The sequence below is a fragment of the Suncus etruscus genome, chromosome 1 (assembly GCF_024139225.1).
Source record: "Suncus etruscus isolate mSunEtr1 chromosome 1, mSunEtr1.pri.cur, whole genome shotgun sequence".
Lineage (NCBI taxonomy): Eukaryota > Metazoa > Chordata > Mammalia > Eulipotyphla > Soricidae > Suncus > Suncus etruscus.
The window spans coordinates 184,280,535-184,301,178 of record NC_064848.1 but is presented as its reverse complement, the minus strand read 5'-3'; the positions used below and the strand labels follow the sequence as shown (position 1 = coordinate 184,301,178).

Sequence of the window (20,644 nt, the reverse complement as noted above, 5' to 3'; positions counted from 1 at the left end):
GCTTGCCATAAATAACAGGGGAGGAAGTTAAGGCAGAGAAGGAGCCACTGTGACAGTAATAGTTGAAAATAAACACTCTGGGCAAGAACTGATACTGAAAGGACATAAAGTGATATGCATGTGCCTTTTCAATGACAGTATTGCAAACCACAGTGTCTAAAATGAAAAAAAGAAAGAGAAGGAAAATGTCTGCCACAGAGGCAGGCATAGAGGAGAGTGGGAGAGAAACAAGGGACATTAGAGGTAGTGCACTGATGAAGGATATTGTACATTGAGGGTAAAACTCAATTATAATTGTGTATTTCATGGTGATTCATATACATATATTATATATATATGTATATATATATATATATATATATATATATATAAAATAATTACCTCCCAGGCTAGGACTGTAGCTCACTCAGGATTTAGAGAGTTTGCTCACTCAGGATTAGAGAGTCTGGCACTGCAAAAGGACAAAAGAAAAAGAAAAGATAGCAAAACACTGTCCATGTCATCAAGAATTAAGTTCAGAGCCCAGGAGATATTGCAATAGACGGGAGTGCATTCTTTATTTTTATTCTGTAGTTGTTTTTGTTTTGTTTGGGGGGCCACACCTGGCGGTATTTAAGGGGTTACACCTGACTGTTCTCAGGGATCAGTCCTGGCAATGCTCTAGGAACCATATGGGATGCCAGGGATTAAACTAAGATTGGGGGGCAGGAGAGATTGCACAGCAGCATTTGCCTTGCAAGCAGCCGATCCAGGACCTAAGGTGGTTCGTTTGAATCCCAGCATCCCATGTGGTCCCCCGTGCCTGCCAGGAGCTATTTCTGAGCAGATAGCCAGGAGTAGCCCCTGAGCACCGCGGGGTATGGCCCAAAAAAACAAAAACAAATAAAAACAAAAAACAAAAATAAACTGAGGTTGGGTTGGCCATATGTAAACTAGTGCCTTATCTGCTGTATGTCTCTTCAGAGGCAATTGTATGGAAGAGCCCCAGGTTCCATTGCAACACCTCCTGCTCCCACAAGTAATAAACCAGAAGTAGACCCCAGTTACTTCTAGGTGTGGCACAAATACAAACAAGCAAAAGGAGCTGTACTCATAGGGGAGGCGATAGTGCCAAGAATTTGCAAGGAGAATCTGCATTTTTTTCAGTCATTTCCTCCTCTATCATTTTATGTACTTAAATTCATTTCTCTTTCTTGGCAATGGTAGACTCGATGCAGTTCTGATACCGTGTCCCAAGGGGGTAAAGAGGGTATTACAAAGAGTGGGAACCAGCTATCCCAGCCTGTGAGAATTTCCTGCAAGAAGTCCTGATTGTCCACTGAGCTATTAAGGGTCAAATGTGAAGTTATGGAACATTTTTTCATAGGGAGAGGTGGAAGAGATTGAGCAACAGAACAAAGAACTTCACAAAGAAAATCAGGAACTGAAGGACAACTGTGCCAGCCTCCAGAAGCAGAACTCAGACCAGCAGGCTGAGCTCCAGAAGAAGCAGGTATGACTGTCGGTTAAAGGTGAACAGAGAAGGGAGTGGCTGGAGAGAGCACAATGGACTGTGTACAGCTGCTTTGCATGTGGGAGGCCCACAATCCCCTAAGCATAACTCGGAGCAAAGAAAGTAGAAGGAAAAGTTGTGGGTTCTCCAGAGACTCTTCTTTTGCATCATTCCCCCAATCAGCAGCCTGTCATAAGGGTTGATAATACTAGAGGACAAGAGGAGAATTCTTCAAAGGTTGAAGAAATCACAGCTTAGAAGCTTCCAAAACACACAGATCTTGGCAGTTACCCCTTGTGAAACCCTCATTTCCTGGTGAGGACACTGATGAAGCCCGGAGGAGAGGTCAGAGGTGTGTTCAGTGTCTTCACAGGCTGAAACCTCAATTCTCTTGATTCCTTAACAGGACTTGACCTGTTCCTTGCTCCTGTGAGGAGCTCAGCACTGGGCTCGCCCAGACTGTTGCTGGCAGGTCCAGGCTTCAGACCTGGCCTGTTTCAAGCAGTGAGATACCATAAAAGCACTTGGGCAGAACTCAGAGTCTTGCAGTCAAGACAGAATATTTGGGGATCAGAGCTATGCTAGATAGTACAGAGGATAGGGCATTTGCCTTTTACACAGCCAGCCTGCGTTCAATCCCTACCATCCCAAATAGTCCCCCTAGTCCACCAGGAGTAATTTCTTTTTTGTTGTTTTTTTGTTTGTTTGTTTTTGGGTCACATCCAGCAGCACTCAGGGGTTACTCCTGTCTCTATGCTCAGAAATTGCTCCTGGCAGGGCCCAGGGGATCATCTGGGATGCTGGGATTCGAACTACCGTCCTTCTGCATGCAAGACAAACATCCTACCTCTATGCTATCTCTCCGGTCCTGTCAGGAGTAATTTCTGAGCACAGAGCCCTGAGCACCACACAGAAAACAAAAGGGGGATGGTGTGATATCTATCTTACTTTTAATTTTTTTCTATAATACCGTGATTTACCAAGTTGCTCATACAGTCATTTCAGACATGAAATGTTCAAACACCACTCCTACTACCAGTGTGACCTTCCCTTCAGCAGCGTTCCCAGTCTTACCCAACACCATAGCATGCCTCCATGCAAGCACAAACAAATTTGTGTAACAACTTAAAGGCAAATGGAATTATCAAATTAGATCAACAAGGGCCAATTTGAATTGTGTATCTCTCCATGGTGTTACTAAAGTCAGTGTCTAAGGATTTACTGGGCTGCACTCAGTGCTAGTTGCTGTGTTACGGGTTAGGCTCACTGAGCTTGGTAGATTTCTATGTAACTTTCCTATCAGATTTCCTGTGATAATACTGGGCTGACACTACTATAAGATATCAAGATGCAGAATTTATGGGTCTGAAACAAATTTGGTGGCTTTTGCAAGTTTGATAAGGTTAAGTTGCAGAGCTAGGCTGTTTCCGTCGGAGGATTTAGAGTGTGGTGTTGGGTTGCAGAAGTTCATGCAGAAAGGAAACTGCTTCTCCCTTTCTGAGAGTGCTCCAGAGGTATCAGCCTGGACTGAGCTATCTGGGATGTTTTAGTGGACATTATTTTCTTTTTCTATTTTACTAAAAAAAATTTTTTTTGTTTTGTTTTTGGGCCACACCTGGCAGTGCTCAGGGGTTACTCCTGGCTATCTGCTCAGAAATAGCTCCTGGCAGGCACGGGGGACCATATGGGACACCGGGACTCGAACCAACCACCTTTGGTCCCGGATCGGCTGCTTGCAAGGCAAACACCGCTGTGCTATCTCTCCGGCCCCAATATAATTTTTAAAAAATATTTCAAATGCCTATAAACTGTGGTTCAAATCCTGGCATCCCATATGATCCCCCAAGCCAACCAGGGGTGATTTCTGAGCACAGAGCCAGAGTAACCCCTGAGCGCCGCCGGGTGTGACCTGAAAACAAAACAAAAAAGCTTATAAACCAAAAAATTAGAAAGATTGAAGTTAAAATCAGTGAGTTATTGTCATATTTATTCAGTACAGAGTAATATTAGAAAAATAAAAAGAAGGGGCCTGAGAGGTAGCACAGCGGTAAGGAGTTTGCCTTGCAAGCGCCTGACTCAGGACTGATGGTGGTTCAAGTCCCGGCATCCCATGTGGTCCCCCATGCCTGCCAGGAACTATTTCTGAGCAGAGTCAGGAGTAACCCCTGAATGCTGCTGGGTATGGCCCAAAAACCAAAAAAAAAAAAAAAAAAAAGCTTTGAAACTAGTTGGGTTGTCATGAACCACAAGTGATTGATTATTAAATATTAATAATGTGGGAGCCAGAGAGATAGCATGGAGGTGTAAGGCATTTGCCTGCATGCAGAAGGACATCGGTTCGAATCCCAGCATCCCATATGGTTCCCTGTGCCTGCCAGGAGCGATTTCTGAGCGGAGAGCCAGAAGTAACCCCTGAGCACTGCTGGGTGTGACCCTCAAAAAAAACAAATATATATATATATATATATATATACATACATACATACATACATACATACATATATATTATGTGGCATACTAAAATGGAATATAATAGAGCCGGAGAGATAGCACTGTGGTAGGCCATTTTCCTTGCACACAGCTGATTCGAACAGAGGTTGTTCAAATCCCAGCATCCCATATGGTCCTCTGTGCCTTCAAGGAGTAACCCCCGAACGCTGCAGGTGTGACCCAAAAAACAAAACAAAACAAAAAACAATAGGCTAAGCATGAACTATAAATCTGATTTTGAATCCAGAATATAAAAAGCAGTATAAAATGTTTCCTTTTTGTTTACAGTTTGAAATGATTTAGATAAAATTTAGTTAATACTGGTTGTAAAACTACTTTTTTTTTTTTTTTTGGGTCTCACCCAGCAGTGCTCAGGAGTTACTCCTGGCTCCATGCTCAGAAGTCGCTCCTGGCGAGCACGGGGGACCATATGGGACGCCGGGATTCGAACCGATGACCTTTTGCATGAGAGGCAAACGCCTTACCTCCATGCTATCTCTCCGGCCCCTAAAACTACTTTTTTTATGTTTTGGTTTTTGGGCCACACCCAGTGACATTCAGGGGTTACTCCAAGCTCTATGCTCAGAAATCATTCCTGGCAAGTTTAGGGGCTATCTGAGATGCTGGGGATCAAAGCTGGGTTGGCCATGTGCAAGGCAAACTACCTTTTTGCTGTACTATAGCACTGGCTCCTAAAATTACTTTTTACTTTTTTAAATATGGTCACTAAAACTTTTGTTTGTTTGGTTTTGGTTTTTGGGCCACACCCAGTGATGCTCAGGAGTTACTCCTGGCTATGCCCTCAGAAATCACTCCTGGCTTGGGGGACCAAATGGGATGCTGGGAAATTGAACCTCGGTTTGTTCTAGGTCAGCTGCATGCAAGGCAAATGCCCTATCGCTGGGCCACTGCTCTGGCCCCACTAAAACATTTTTTTTTTTTTTTTTGGTTTTTGGGCCACACCCAGTGACGCTCAGGGGTTACTCCTGGCTATGTGCTCAGAAGTCGCTCCTGGCTTGGGGGACCATATGGGATGCAGGGAAATCGAACCGAGGTCCGTCCTAGGCTAGCACTGGCAAGGCAGACACCTTACCTCTAACGCCACCGTGCTGGCCCCTCCCACTAAAACATTTTAATTTTAAGTGCAACTTTTGCTAATTTATTAGACAGTAAGTAATGTTCTATAAGAAAGAAATTTTGGGGGCCAGAGACATAGCATGGAGGTAAGGTCTTTGCCTTTCATGCGGAAGGTCATTGGTTCAAATCCTGGCATCCCGTATGGTCCCCAGAGCATGCCAGAAGCGATTTCTGAGTATGGAGTCAGGAGTAACCCCTGAATGCTGCCAGGTGTGACAAAAAAAAAAGAAAAAGAAAGCAATTTTATTTTCCCACTTTTTGTCTCTACAGCACCAGAACAGTTTCTGATCATGAATAGACATGAAATACTTTAGTGAGTTGAATAATAGCTCCAATGTACAAAAAAAAAAGTTAAGGTAGATGCTTTTTTTAGCTTTGTTTTTTTTTTTTTGCTTTGTTTTGTTTTGTTTTTGTTTTTGGGTCACACCTGGCGGCACTCAGGGGTTACTCCTGGCTCTGTGCTCAAAAATCACTCCTGGCAGGCTCAGGGGACCATCTGGGATGCTGGGATTCGAGCTAGAGTCTGTTCTGTATTGGCCAAGTGCAAGCCAAATGCCTTACTACTATGCTATCACTCCGGCCCCAAGGTAGATACTATTTTTTTGGGGGGGGGGGCACTCGGGTTAGTCCAGGCTATGCACTCAGAAATCGCTCCTGGCTTTGGGGATCATATGAGATGCCAGGGCATCGAACCGAAGTCTGTCCTAGGTTAGAGCATGCAAGGCAGACCACTTGGGTAACTGCTCTGGCCCCACATTTTATTTTTTAGTTTTAATTTGGGGGCCAGACCCAGCAATACTGGGTGGGGAGCTATTCCCAGCATGGTGCTTGGGTGCCTGGATGGAACTCAAGACCCCCACATACAAAGCATGCTCTCCAGCCCTTTGAAGTATCTCACTGGTCCTAAATGTATTTTTAATTGGGGGCCAACGAAAAAGCTTCAAGGGCTGGGTACATGCTTTACATGCAGAAGCCTCAAATTAAATCCCTGACACACATGGTCCTCCAAGCACCAACAAGAGTGACCACCGAAGCACAGAGCCAGAAGTAGTCCCTGGATAACTTAACTTGATGTGGCCCCAAAGCAAACAACATTTTTTTATTTTTTTAACTTTGTTAGTTGATTGATTGATTGTTGGGCCACACCCAGCAGTGCTCAGGGGTTACTCCTGGTTCTTCACTCAGAAATCACCCCTGGCAGGCTGGGGGACCGTATGGATGCCGGGAATTAAACCAGGTCCCTCCCAAGTCAGCATGAAAGGCAATCTCTCCGGCCCCACAACGTGTTTTTTAAAACTAAAGAAAATTCAGGGGCTGGAGAGATAATACAGTGGGTAAGGCATTTGTCTTACACACAGCCAATCTGGGGTTTGATCCCTGGCCCTAGAAGGTACAGTGAGCACCACTAAGAGTAATTCCTGAGTGCAAAGCCAGGAGTAAACCCTGAGCATCATCAGGCATGACTCCAAAATGAAACCAAACGAAAAACAAAAACTAAAGAACATGTTACATGTTTAAAACCTTTATTTGGCTATTTTATTCACTGCTGTGCTTGACATCGTATTTGTTAACTGCTGAGATAAGAAAAACTTGACTTCCAATCTACAGGAGGAGCTAGAAACCCTGGAAGGAATCAATCAGAAGCTGGAACAGAAGATGAAAGAGCAGCAGGACTGCTGGGAGACTGAGCTGCTTTCGTGAGTGTGGTTATTGGGTGGGAGGATCAGGTGATTTCTGGGAGTTGTTAGAAAACACTTTTTGGAGGGCAGGGTGGGCTCTCTGGGAGTGCTCAGGGGACCCAGGGTTCGTTTCTGGTGATACTTGGTCAACATGATCAGCCCATTCAAAGTTAGCACCTGAAGGTAAGTACGGTTATACTTGGGCCCTGCTCAGAGGCACCATTGAGTGACACAGGTAGTAGATGACTACGGCTATACCCAGGAGTGTCTGGGGGGGTCCATTTGGTGCCAGGACTCAAAAAAGGTCCCACACATGCAAAAAAAAAATGTGCCCCTTGGGGCCAGAGAGATAGCATGGAGGTAAGGCGTTTGCCTTTCATGCAGAAAGTCATTGGTTCATATCCCAGCATCCCACATGGTCCCCCGAGCCTGCCAGGAGCGATTTCTGAGCGTGGAGCCAGGAGTGACTCCTGAGAGCTGCCGGGTGTGACCCAAAAACAAGACAAAACAAAACAAAAAAAAGAATGTGCCCCTGTCTCCTGTGCTGTCTCTCCCACTCCTGAAAACAGGAGACTGTCTTTATGACAACTATAGGTATGATCCCCCCTCCCTTTTCACTCAGGAGCACTTTGATCCTAGTTTAGGGAACCAGTATGAGAATGGGGAGAAAGTATCTGAATTTAAGTCTTAATAGAGCTGAAGAGATAGTATGGGGGTCTCGGTGTTTGATTGCCTTGCATACAGCAACTCCAGTTTGATCTCTGGTACCTCCAAAGACTTCCAGGAATGACTCCTGAGCACAGAGCCAGGAGTAGCCTGAGTGAGCACAGCTGGGTCTGGCCCAACATCCCCTCACAGTCCCTCTCCCCCAAAGAGCAATTCTGGGGTTAGGACCAAGACAGACTATTGAAGGCCTAGCTGTGGTCTTTGCTTCACACAGTCATCTATCTCTACCTCTGCAGAATGAAAGAACAGAACCTGAAGCTGTCCTCTGAGAATAAGAAGCTGGGAGTGAAAGTGGACCAGCTTGAGGTAGGTGATGCTCACCTTTGAAAAATGTGTGTTAAGGGCTGGAGCGATAGCATGTAGGTAAGGCATTTGCCTTGCATGCAGAAGGTCAGTGGTTCGAATCCCAGCATCCCATATGGTCCCCTGAGCCTGCCAGGAGCAATTTCTGAGCACAGAGCCAGGAGTAATCCCTGAGTGCTGCCGGGTGTGACCCAAAAACCAAAAAAAGAAAACTGTGTGTTAGTTTTGCCACCTCCTCTCGGCCCAGAAGATACATTTTATTGCAGTGGTGCCTAATGGTATATTCCAAAGCAACATACTATGATTTCAGAGATTATTTCCTCTGTTCTTGAACGTCTCTCCACCCCTTTATGGTTAATACTATATTTCATAAGGAACAAAATGAGTTATTTTTTGAGGGGAATAGTGGTTTGGGGCCATACCCAGAAGTGCTCAGGGCTTTTTCCTGGCAGGCTCAAGGACTATATGCTATCTGGGGTGTCTGGGGTTCTAACCTGGGTTGACCACAGAGTTTGCAAGGCAAACTCCCTACCCGCTCTACTATTGCTTCAACCCTAGGAATAGAATGATCTAGTTTATCTCTATCACAAGCTCTTAAAATTGATGACTATCACATCAGTGGTTTTCAGGTTTTTATCTTTTAGTTACCAGTTCTTCCCCAGCAAAACCTTATACTAGAATGTAAAGCAGATAACTACTTGCAGAGGCCCATGTGGTCCAGCTGCGAGGAAGGGCCTTGTGCCCACCCAGGGATGCCAACATGTAGTAACCGCCTGCCCAGGATAGAGAGAGAGAAAAGAGATGGAACTAAGTGTACTTTTTATTCCTCCTAGAGTTTGAGGCCTGCCTACATGTAGGCCTGGAGGTTTCAGAGAGAGGGAGAGAGAAATAGATGGAAATTTACCAGCCAAAGATGGCTGGGGGAGCCCTGGTGCAAAAAAGAAAGAAGAGTGAATAGATACAAAGCAGCAGCATCTCTCCCAGTGCTTTATCTCTGGCCCCCAGGGACCAGTGGACACTGCTCGGTCACTTTCCTGGGCCCCGCAAAAGTCCAAGTTTTTTCTTTTATACTTGGCAAGACAAGGGGGCATGTCCAGCTTCAAAAGTTATTACAGGGGCCGGCGAGGTGGCGCTAGAGGTAAGGTGTCTGCCTTGCAAGCGCTAGCCAAGGAACAACTGCAGTTCGATCCCCCAGCATCCCATATGGTCCCCCCAAGCCAGGGGCAATTTCTGAGCGCTTAGCAGGAGTAACCCCTGAGCATTAAACGGATGTGGTCTGAAAAACCAAAAAAAAAAAAAAAAAAAGTTATTACAGTGGGGGCATCCAAAGAATGTATCCAAGTCCAACTGCCATACAATTACTTTTTTCACAAAGCTATATTATAAAGGGACTTTTAGAAATGACTAATTAGGGGCCAGAGAAATAGCACAGCAAGTAGGGCTCGTAGCATAATAGCCTTGCACATGGTTGACCCGGAACCAACCCTGGTTCAATTCCCTCATCCCATATGCCACCCCCAGCCTGCCAAGAGTGATTTCTGCAGAGCCAGTAATAAGCCTGAGCATCAGCTTATTGGTGTGACCCAACCCCCCAAAAAAATTTTTGTTTGTTTGTTTTTGGGCCACACCCGATGACGCTCAGGGGTTCCTCCTGTCTATGCGCTCAGAAGTCGCTGCTGGCTTGGGGGACCATATGGGACACCTGGGGATCGAACCGTGGTCCGTCCAAGGCTAGCGCAGGCAAGGCAGGCCCTTACCTCTAGCGCCACCACCCGGCCCCCCAAAAAAAATATTTTTTTAAAGGCTAATTCGGGACCAGGATGTGACTTGAGTGGTAGAGAACATGTTTTGCATGTGTATAGCCCTGGGTTTGATTCCTAGGATCACTCGGTATCCACACCAAAATAGACTTGCCTTTTTCTTTTAATAGTTTGTGAAATTTCACTTTTTGTTGTTGTTGTTGTTGTTGTTGTTTTGATTTGGAGCCATACCCAGCAGTGCTCAGGTGTTTCTCCTGGTCTGCCAGAATCACTCCTGGCAATGCTCAAGGGGACTAGCTATGATGCTGAAGATTGAACCTGGGTACAGCTCCAAATTTTACTTTCTAGATTCTTGAATTCTTAGAATATAAGATAGATGAAAAATGAAACAATTTGTCAAGTGGAAGACTGCTTAGAAACACACATCTCTTTATGGTAGTATACTTAAAAGTATTGTTCCTAAGGCTAAGAAATCGTAGAGCTCTTGTCTTGCATGTAGCCTACCCAGTTTCAATCCCTGGCAACATAAATGATCCTCTGAGTACCATTAGGGGTCACTATTGAGTCAGGAATAGACTGGGAGCACTTCCAGGTATGAATCAAATATCTTTCCCCAAAAAATAGATAAAATAGATGATTGATAGATAGGTAAACAGGTAGGTAGATAGGTAGACAGGTAGGTAGGTCGGTTGGTAGGTAGGTAGGAAGGGTAGATGATTGATAGATAGGCAGACAGGAAGGTAAGTATGTAAGATAGATGATTGATAGATAGGCAGACAGGTGGGGGCAAAGGGCCGGACTGATCATACAGTGTGTAAGACTTGTTTTCCAAGCAGCTGACCCAGGTTCAATCCCCAGAAACCCAAATGGTCCTCAGAGGTCCACCATTGCTGAGTGTGGCCCAAAAGAAGAAAAAAAGAATAGCTAGCTAGAGAGGTAGTTAGATAAAAGTATTGTCCTGTTTAGTTTTCTTAATTTTTTTAAATCTTGGTTATATTAAAACTTTGCTTTAGGTCCAGCTGTCAACTCAAGAGAAAGAGATGGAAAAACTTGTTCTGGAAGATCAAGATAAGACAGAGGAGTTGGAACGTCTGACACAGGAAAATGAAGAGCTCTTTTTCAATTTAACCAAACAGGTAGTCATGGGTGAAATAATGTTTTAGAAGAATACTTCAGAGAAAGTATCCCCGTATTCTTTACTCTGTCCTATACCAGGTCTCCCTAATTGTGAGAAGGATCTCAGGAACCACCTGAAATCAGGTTGCTCCTGGCTCTCCCCTAAGCTAAGCGAGGTTTGCTGCTCTCTGCATCTGCCCCCCCCCCCATTGCTCAGCAAGATATATGTGTGTGTGGTGTGCAAAAGGTGTGTGCAGGTGTAGGTGTGTCCCATCACTGGTACCAAAACCTGTTTTTGTGCAGAGGGTATGTGTAACTATTTGTACCATCACTGGAAGTAATATCTGTTTTTCTGTACAGACGGAAAGCTGCAACAAGCTGGATCAGACAGTGCAAGAGATGAAACTGAACGAAATTACTGAAGTGCAAAAGCACCAATCGATACTGGCATGTCTGTCTTTGGATGTTCTGTGGGAGGAAGCTCAGAGGAAGGAAGATGGGGCCAAATTGATAGAAAAGGAAATAAGGCCTTTGTCTTGTATGCTGATGCTGCAACCACAACCCTGGTTCAAATCCCTGACACCAAAGTCCCCTGGGGTCACTCAGGAAACGAGTCAGGAGCAGTCCCAGAATACTGCTGGGAGTGGCTCAACCCACTATACCCCAAAAGGAGGATAAAATAATATCTTCCTAGGTGATAGAAAAGGGTAAGACAGATTAGAATCACATTTGCCTCTGAAAATGGTGTTTTCTATCCCAGAAAACAGAGACCGTCATCTTTGAAATGTTTAGCTGGGATAGCCATTTCTAATATATAAGGAGTGATAAAGAATATACTTTCTAGGGCCAGAGAAACAGTACAATGGCTAGGGTACCTGCCTTGCACAGAACTCACCTGGGTTAAATCTCCAGAATTTTATTAAGTATTTTATATGAGATACTATATAAATATATATATGTATGCTATGTTTGTATATATATACTATATAAAAGATACTATATGTTTTAGCATGTATAATAAGAAGAGGAAGAAAGTAAAAATTAGTAGTTTATGAATTAAGTTTAACCCATTGACCATAGAAGGTATTATTTGGCCTTTAAAAATAATTATTAAGGGCCAGAGAGATAGCACAGCGGCGTTTGCCTTGCAAGCAGCCGATCCAGGACCTAAGGTGTTTGGTTCGAATACTGGCATCCCACATGGTCCCCTGTGCCTGCCAGGAGCTATTTCTGAGCAGATAGCCAGGAGTAACCCCTGAGCATAGCCGGGTGTGCCCTAAAAACCAAAAAAAAAAAAAAAGAAAAAAAAGAAAAACTTACTAATGCTTTAAATTGGGACAACTTCTCTTGGAAAATTAGTGGTAGACCAGCAAAATGGTACAGATCCAGTTTGGTTCCAGGCACCTTCAGCTTCCCAGGAGTGATCTCTGAGTGCAGAGCCAGCAGCAAGCCCTGAGCACTGGCAGGTGGGGCCCAAAAACAAAAACAAAAAAATTAAAAGTTCTGTCAATAGGGATCCACAATGCAGCCCCCAGTATTACCTGGCACTGAGGGGCAGCTGTGCCCAGCAAAGATGGGTCACATCTTCCCCAGTTAGCTATGGTTTCTACTGCTTCCACCTCTTTCATTCACTTATATTACTTGCCTGGCTGCTCATGACACCGCTGTAATGAAGAAATTTCTGCTCTGAATCTTTACCCTTCATAGATTTGAACCTCTCCAGCAAAGGTCTGTCTGGGTTTCCTTGGTTTGCATGCATCAGTGTTCAAGACTTAGGACCTTGCCTGTTGTCATATAGTAACACTTGATCCCTCGTATCTTCAACAAAAAAAGCCTCTAACTCTAAGGACTACATATTTTATACTTCAGGATCCTAGGAACGAGCTAACAGCAGTGGAGGAGCAGTTAGTACTCGAGGTGACCAGCTTAAAGACAAAGGTAGAGGCCTATTTCTTAGAGAAGCACAAAGAGTGCCAAGGACTCTACAAACAGATCAGGCATCTCAGGGCTGCTGCACTGGTAGGTGACAGACATAAGGGAACCAGGAAGCAAGGGGTGCTGCTGATTCTTAACCCAAGCCCTGAGACTTGTGAACCCTGTGTTAAAGCAAAACTTTTTCCTCTTCTGTGTTATAGAGGAGGGACTGTATATGAGACCCAATCCCTAGAAATGGAATCTCAATACCAGCCTGGGTCTCTGGGTTGTACTCAGATTCAACTGGTCCTCTTCTCCTTTCCTCCCTCCCTCTCTCCCCTCTCTCTCCTCCCACTCTCCCTCTCCTTCCACCCTTCCTCTCTCCTCTCTTTTCTCTCTCTCTGTCTCTCTCTCTCCCTCCTTCTCTCCCCCCTCTATCCCCCTCATTCCACCGTTCCTCTCTCCTCTCTTCTCCTCTTCTCTTTCTCACACTCTCTCTCCCCTCTCACCTCTCTCCTTTCTCTCCCATCACCAGCAATGCTCAGGAATTATTCTTAGCTCCACACTCAGGAATCGCTCCTGGCGGGCTTAGGGAATCATATGGGATGCCAGGGCTCATCCCTGGGAGAGCTGAGTGCAAGGCAAGCATCCTGCCTCTTGTACTATCTCTATCTCTATCTCTCTCTGGGCCCTATCAGCTTGTCTTCTCATCTCTGTCTTTTGAGGAAGTGACCAAATCGGCCAGCAGGAGCTAATGGAGATGGAGAACCAGGGGCCTGCAGTCAGCTCTGCCAATTTAGCCACATCCCCAGCTCAGGCCCCAGCCCTGGGCTCCCTCACTCAGGCTGATGGAGCACCCAACACAGATAACCTGTAACCTGAGGGTCCTTGCCAGCTCCAACCTTCAGATTCAAAGTCTGGTGGGTGAGGGGGTGGACACACCTGTTTGGAATCACCCAAGTTGCAGGGTTGAGGTCTGCACGTGTGTATACAAGTAGGTTAAGGGGGTCAGGAAGAGGCATCAGTGACAGTGACCCCTGAAAGGCCCACACAGCCACTCACACTGGGTAGTCTGGCCTTCTTGTGGCCTAGGCCCCTCCTCCTCATCCCCTTGATAGTCTCACCCTCGGGAGGGAGTACTTCACGCTGCATTGAGTGAGGTGTTTATCGAGGACAAAGATGATTATCTCCATGGTTGGGTAGAATGAAATAAGACTCCATTTATCCCTAATTTATAAGCCAGGCTTGCGATTTTCTGTATGCTTAGCTTCGCCTTATCTCTCTTTGTTCACTTTTGCTCTGGTTGAATCCCAAAGAAACTGGCATCTTGCTGTCAGCTCAGGCCTGGGGTGTTGTTTTAAGTAACCTTTCATGAGCCAGTGTCCTTCCCCCCCCCCCTTCTACCTTCACTCCTCAGTTCCCCCATTTTTGGAAAGCCAGATCCTCCTCAACTCTCCTGTTTGATGACCCTACCTGGATGCGCTTACACTGTGTGATACTAATGTGTTTTTTTTTTTTAAACTATTATTGACAGGAAGAGAACTTTGACCTGTCAAATAGACTAAGTGAGAACAAAATGATATGTGATGTTCTGAAGAGAGAGAAACAGCAGCTGGAAAGAGAAAATGAGGTAAGTGTGCCCAAAAGGGCAGCAAACTCAGACCAGAGTGACCTAGAGATTTGGTGGTAATTTTTTTGTTTGTTTTTTGTTTGTTTTGTTTTGTTTTGGGGCCATACCAGCGTTGCTCAGGGGTTGAACCAACCACCTTTGGTCCTGGATTGGCTGCTTGCAAGACAAACGCCACTGTGCTATCTCTCCGGGCCCCTGGTAATTTTTTTTTTAATTCATGAAAGGGCCTTTTCTGACGCAACATGAGAGACAGCTGCTCCTTACACAGAGTAAACTTCATCTGATTTCCCAATCTACCACAAAACTCTGCCTTTGTTCTCTAACTGAAACTTTTTGGCATAGCAGTAGTCAAAGTGAAAGATCTTTTTTTTCCCCCCTTTTCATTTCATAGCTACTGCAGATGCTATCTCTGGGAGCCAGAGCCCATGCCAATGTTATGCTGACAGAAGGGCCCCTTTCCTGCAACACAACTTTCTCCTTTTTCTCTGCTGTCAAACCTAGAGTAGAGGTGGCCATTTGTCCCAATGACCACTGGAGGCTCCTCACAAATGCTATGTTCCTTTATTCTCTCCTTCACACAACCAATATTTACTTTCTGCTGGGAGTTAGAAGCAAGGAGTCAAAGCAATAGTACAGCAGTACGGCGTTTGCCTTGCATGTGGCCAACACAGGATGGACCCAGGTTCGATACCTGGCATCCCATATTGTCCCCTGAGTCTGCCAGGAGTGATTTTTGAGTACAGAGCCAGGAGTAACCCATGAGTTCTGCCAGGTGTAGCCCAAAAATAGATAATAAATTTTAAAAAAAGGAAATAAGCTACCAATTGACCAAGGAACATGAAAGCCGAGTGATTGCATTTGTGATCTATTGCTGACTTCCCTGCAGCATCTAGCAGTGAGTGTCAGTGCTGATCCCTCCCCAGGCCCCCCAATACAGTATTCAACAGGCAAGATGCAGTCCTGATGCAGCCCTCTTAAGAGAAGACTGGTTTCTCATTTCGGGGGCTGTTTTCCCACTACACACTTTATTGAGAACTAATCATACAGGTTTCTCATCATTGTTAAATTTCTCTATAATCCTCTCTCCTTAGATTCTAAAACGGGAGAACAGCAGATTGCTGAGTTATATGGGTCTAGAGTATGATTGTCAGCCATATCAAGCCCCTACCTCTGGTCTAGAAGGTGCGGGACAGAACTCAGGACTTGTCTTTGGAAACCCATATTCTGGTAAGATTATGTTGCTGTGTAAACTGGAAAGGCCTTGGCCTTCCTCCCTTTGCCCCACTAAATTTTTGGTGGTGGGATTTTTGTTGTTGTTGTTGTTTGGTCTGAGATGCTAATTAAGACTAGTCTCGTCGTTAAGACTTGCTGGGCAAAAGCTGAGTACCTAATAGAAAGATTGCCAGGCGAGAAGTGTTAATTGAGAAATAAATCTGAATCTAGAAGACGCAAATCAGATCATTCGCCTAGAGGCAGCAAACACAAATTGAGTCCCGTGGCTATATTCCAAATATATAAATCAGAGAAATGTCTTCGTGTAGAAGATATACACATACTGAGGAAGCTAATTAAGGTTTGGAAAGAGAAGCACAAAAGGGGGGTGATGCTGCCCCAGAAGTGGGCAGTTACAACAGCCCCCTCCGTGGCTGACCCTGGGGGGCGGGGAGGTAGAGGCCTTCTGTGGAGGCCCATGAGTGGTTCAGAGGACTAGACATAAGCGTGAAAATCAGCTTGTCACAGAGGATTGGGGCCCTCTGTTCTTGCCAACGATGACCACCTTCTTTGTCTCCAAAAGCAACAGAACCTTGTTTGCTTTTGTGGGGGGACAATTTAAAGCAGTCATGTTTTCCCTAAGACTCACAATCATATCTTTGCAACAGGCAAGAGTACAGGGTTTTTTTTGAACATTATTTTTAGGGTGTAGAGAGAGAAAGTATAGCAGACAGGACACTTGCATTCCACATGGCTGATCCAGGTGGTACCGCATAAGAGTAAGGCCTGAGCACTGCCATATGGGGCCCAAAGCAAAAGAAGCAAAAAACATTTTGGGAACTAAAATATTTGGGCCACATTCGGCAGGGCTACCTCCTGACTCTGTGTTATGGGTCACTCCTGGCAGTGCTTGGGGCTACCATACGTTATCCTAGGGATCAAACTGGAGTCAGCCTTATCCCCTATATTGTGTTTCTGGTCTTTAAAACATTTTAAGTATTTTATTTTTAAAATATTTGGAGGGCCAGAGCAGTAGAACAGCAGGTAAGGCATTTGCTTTACATGTGACTGATGTGGTTCTGATCCAGCACCCTATATTTTCCCCTAAGCCTGCCAGCGTGATTCCTGAGCACAGAGTCAGGAGTACCACTGGGTGTGACCCTTCAAAAAATTGGGGCCAGAGAGGTAGCTTAACAGGCTGCACTCATACTTAGCATGCACGAGCTTCACCTATGATCCCTGACACCATAGATAATTTCCTTGAGCACCTCAAGGACAAGTTAGGAGTAGCCCTACGCACTACCAGGTGTAGCCCAAAAACTCAAACAAAAATTTGTAATAACTGTCCATGATTTCAGTCCTAAAATCAATTCTCAGGGGCCAGAGATGTGGCTCAGCTGGTGGAGTATACAGTCGGCCTTGTATGTGTGAAGCCTGTTGTTCTGTCTCTTGCACCACCACAAAAAATAAGATTGTTTCCTTGTTAAATGGTTTGATTTATATCCCTGTTAAATTGCTGTTGTTTTTAAAAGCTCATTTCCTTCACACGGAGAATAGGTGGTTGTTTTTTCTGATATACTGTAACAGACATGGCCTCTAAAAAGGCTATTTTATTTTCATTGTTGTTCCTTTATCATTAACCTAGATTTCTACCCCCAACCCCAGCTCTACCAGTGGTAAAAAGAATATCTGAGAAATAAAGAGTCACAATTGGAAGGTCAAAGAGATAGTTCAGTGGGCTGAGCACATGCTTTCCATGTCAGTGGACTGGGAATAATCCCTCAACACTGTCAGGAATGGCCCCTGAGCACAGAGCCACAAGTAGCCCCTGAGCATTGCTGGGTATCCCCCCCTCTCTCCCCTCCACCGTAACATCTACTAGAACATAGTTGCAGAATCTAAAGATGCTATTTTTGTTTGGTTGGTTTTGGGCCACACTTGACTGCACTCAGGTCACTCCTGGCATCTGGTACTCAAATTTGGGTGAGCTGCATTCATGGCAAGCATCCCTACCTGCTGTATTATATCTTCAGCCCAACATGCTATTTGTTATTTATTTTGGTTTTTGGGCCACACCCAGTGACGCTCAGGGGTTACTCCTCGCTATGCGCTCAGAAGTCGCTCCTGGCTTGGGGGACCATATGGGACGCCGAGGGATGGAACCTCGGTCAGTCCTAGGCTAGCCCTGGCTAGGCAGACACCTTACCTCTAGTGCCACCCGCCGGTATTTTTTGTTTATTTTGTTTTGTTTCTGGGCCACAGTCACCAGTGTTCAGGTCTTATTAGTCCAGGCTTTGTGCTCACAGGTTACTCCTGTGGGGCTCAGGGTGGGGACCATATGGGATGCTGATGATGAAACCCAGGTCAGCCACTTGCAAGGTAAGCACCTACCTGTTACACTATCACTACTGCCCCAAGACCCAAGATACTATTTATTTTTTAATGAAATCTTTTTTTATTGTCTGCAGGTATCCAAGAAAGTTCTGCTCCCTACTTGGTAAGTAATTGATAACAAGACTGCAGAGCTAGCCTTTGAGACAGTTTCCCGTCCTACTCCAAGTCAGCTGAGCAGTTTGCTCAGAGCCACAGTTGAGTGGGCCTAGTCGAGTGGGCAAGTACTTTCTTCTTCCCCAGCATTCTGCTCATAATGTCTACCCCTGAGGTGTTTGTCACAGGATACATGCCTGCCATGTCCTTATTGGGCAGTACCCTTGTTAAATCCAGAATCAAGCTTCCCCCACTGCTCAGAACTCAGAAACCAGCCTTGATAATGTAATAGCAAAAGGGAGGTTTAATTTCCAGCTAGCTGGGTTCCATGCCTGTCCAACACAGCAGACCTTTGACAAGGACCCCAAGTCAAATATTCAAGCAGTATATATAGGGTTACAATCTTAACATTTGCTTACCATTTCAAGCAGCCACCTGGTATCTATTCTAAACACACTCTGTAGTTTGTTTTTTGTTTTGTTTTGTTTTTTGGAGCCTGCATCATGACCTTAACCTCTTAAATTATTTTTGCCATCTCTGGCCATATTGGTGGGAACATCATCTCCTCAGTGTTCCTGGGGGCACTAGCCCACATCTTGGGCCCATCTTGGTGCGAACATCCTGTGTTAGCCCCTTCTTCAAAAAGGGATTTGACAATTTCTCACATTACAAGCTTTTACATGCTTATTGTGGCTGGCTATAGCTTTAGGATCTCCTTAAGTAATGAGGGTATAGGGCTAGGTAGATGACTTAAAGGTCTGTAATGCATGACTGGCATGTAAGAGGCTCAGGTACAATTCCTGGTACAGCAGTGTCTCCTGAGCACCTCTGAGAGGGCCTCTCTGAGCACCAAGCCAGGAGTAGATACTGAGCACTGCTGGGTTTGGCATCAAAAGCAAAACAAAAATTAATGAGCTGGAAAGATAGTACAGTGAGCACGGTGCTTGCCTTGCAGCCAGCCAACTTGACTTAGATTCCCAACATCCCATATAGTCCCCTGAACTTGCTAGGAGTAATCCCCGAACACAATGTCAGGAGTGAGCCCTGAGCACCACAAACAAAAATTAAGTCCAGAAGAGAGGGGATCTAATCAAAGAGAATAACATAAACATGGTCTTTGTCCCTTATAGCTTCCATCTGTACTCATCTCTTTGCTCTTCTTCCCAATTCTCCCAGAAATGCCACTCTTACGAACCTGAATTTCCTGAGCATATTTTTGAGCCCACCATGGAGCAACAGCACCTGGTTTGTTTGAATTGTCCAATTTGTAACAAGATCTTCCCAGCCACAGAGAAGCAGGTCTTTGAAGATCATGTGTTCTGCCACTCGCTCTAAGTGTCCCAGCCTCTTGGATCTCTGTTGTACAAAAACTTTTAAGAGTAGAACCTTTGTCTTCTCTGCATTATGGTCTAAGCTAGCCTGTAACCTGACGTGATTAGGGATTGACCCTGTCCACTCCATCTCAGCTAAAGGTGACGTCATGTCAGTTACCTAAAGGGTAGTGGTAAGGGCCATTTCTACCGTCCTGTGGAAGAACTTGAGGATGTTACTCCCATCCTGTTGCTTCCATGCCTTAGGTTACTCCTCTTTGATCACTGAACCCAGTTTCTTTTCCTAGGGATCTCATGCCAATAGACCCCAAAGTGAAAAGATTTTTCCCTTTCCCTAGAAATCTCATACCAGTAGACCCTGAAGTGCCCAAGTCCCTGGGATGGAACAGATCTGGTTGTTCCATTCTTTTTTTTTTTTTTTTTTTGATCTGGTTATACTTAACATGTATGTCTAAGCTGCTGTTTTGTGATTTGATTTATAAGTGTCCCCTGTCCGTTCATGGTCAGGCCTTGTGCTCAGTTCTCAATCCTAACCCTAGGTCTGACCAGAGTATGAGAAGTTCCTCTTCCTGCTGCTCCTCCTCCCAACACGTCTTCTCCAGCTGTTTGCCTTACACTAGCCAAAAGTGATACGATAAGAGAACTCCGTCGTTTGATTTTGTACTGCAGGTTTCTCGTCTTGATTTCTCAGGTTTTCACAGAGCATCTTATATCTAAGCTGTTGACTGGAAATAGTATTTCAATCACAGAAAGCCTTCTTTGTCACTGATGCTTCTGCTGGCATTTTCCTATGCACATGACTCTAATTGCTAATCCTTTCTTAAATGGTTAGAAATTGTTAGTTAATATGGGTTTACAATTTTCTTACCGGGGGAGTTTTGACTATGGATAAGTCTAAATAATAAAAATTATTGTTAATTGCTTTAATACTAAAAATAAACTAGACCTCTATTTTAAGGACTTTGGTATTTAAAAAAATTGTGTTTATGGTCTTTTGCTTTTTAACTGATGAAGATAATGTGATCTAAAAAGTTAAAGGCATTGAAAACCCCCATCACTGATCTCTTCGCCTTTCATCACTTAAAAATGTTCTAGGCATTTGGGTTTTCTGGGATTCTTGTTTATTTGTTTTTGGGTCACACACCAGGCAGACACCCTACTTGCTGTACTATATCTTCAGCCCCTTGAAGTATTTATTTTGAGAAATCTGTAGCTCGAATTTTTGCTTTAGCATCCCATGTTGTGTTGCAGATGTGTGGACATGCACACATTCACTCAGGACCTACATGTGTTCTACATTCGAGCCTCATACAATTTTTTATCTCAATTTTAATACAATTTATATCTCTTTTTTTGTTTTGTTTTGT

General features: G+C 44.7%; 1 protein-coding gene across 1 annotated transcript in view; it reads left to right on the top strand.

Annotated features, from left to right (window-relative positions):
* The window catches only part of CALCOCO2 (calcium binding and coiled-coil domain 2), a 42,001-nt gene extending 21,972 nt beyond the window's left edge, over nt 1-20,029 (top strand). Inside the window, 10 exon segments of the mRNA XM_049781789.1 lie at nt 1,367-1,492; nt 6,728-6,816; nt 7,761-7,830; nt 10,601-10,723; nt 11,064-11,150; nt 12,573-12,722; nt 14,152-14,247; nt 15,339-15,474; nt 17,928-17,956; nt 19,123-20,029. Of these exon segments, the coding sequence (XP_049637746.1) occupies nt 1,367-1,492; nt 6,728-6,816; nt 7,761-7,830; nt 10,601-10,723; nt 11,064-11,150; nt 12,573-12,722; nt 14,152-14,247; nt 15,339-15,474; nt 17,928-17,956; nt 19,123-19,281 (1,065 nt within the window). The 3' untranslated portion in view covers nt 19,282-20,029.
* The last annotated feature ends 615 nt before the right edge of the window (nt 20,030-20,644 follow it).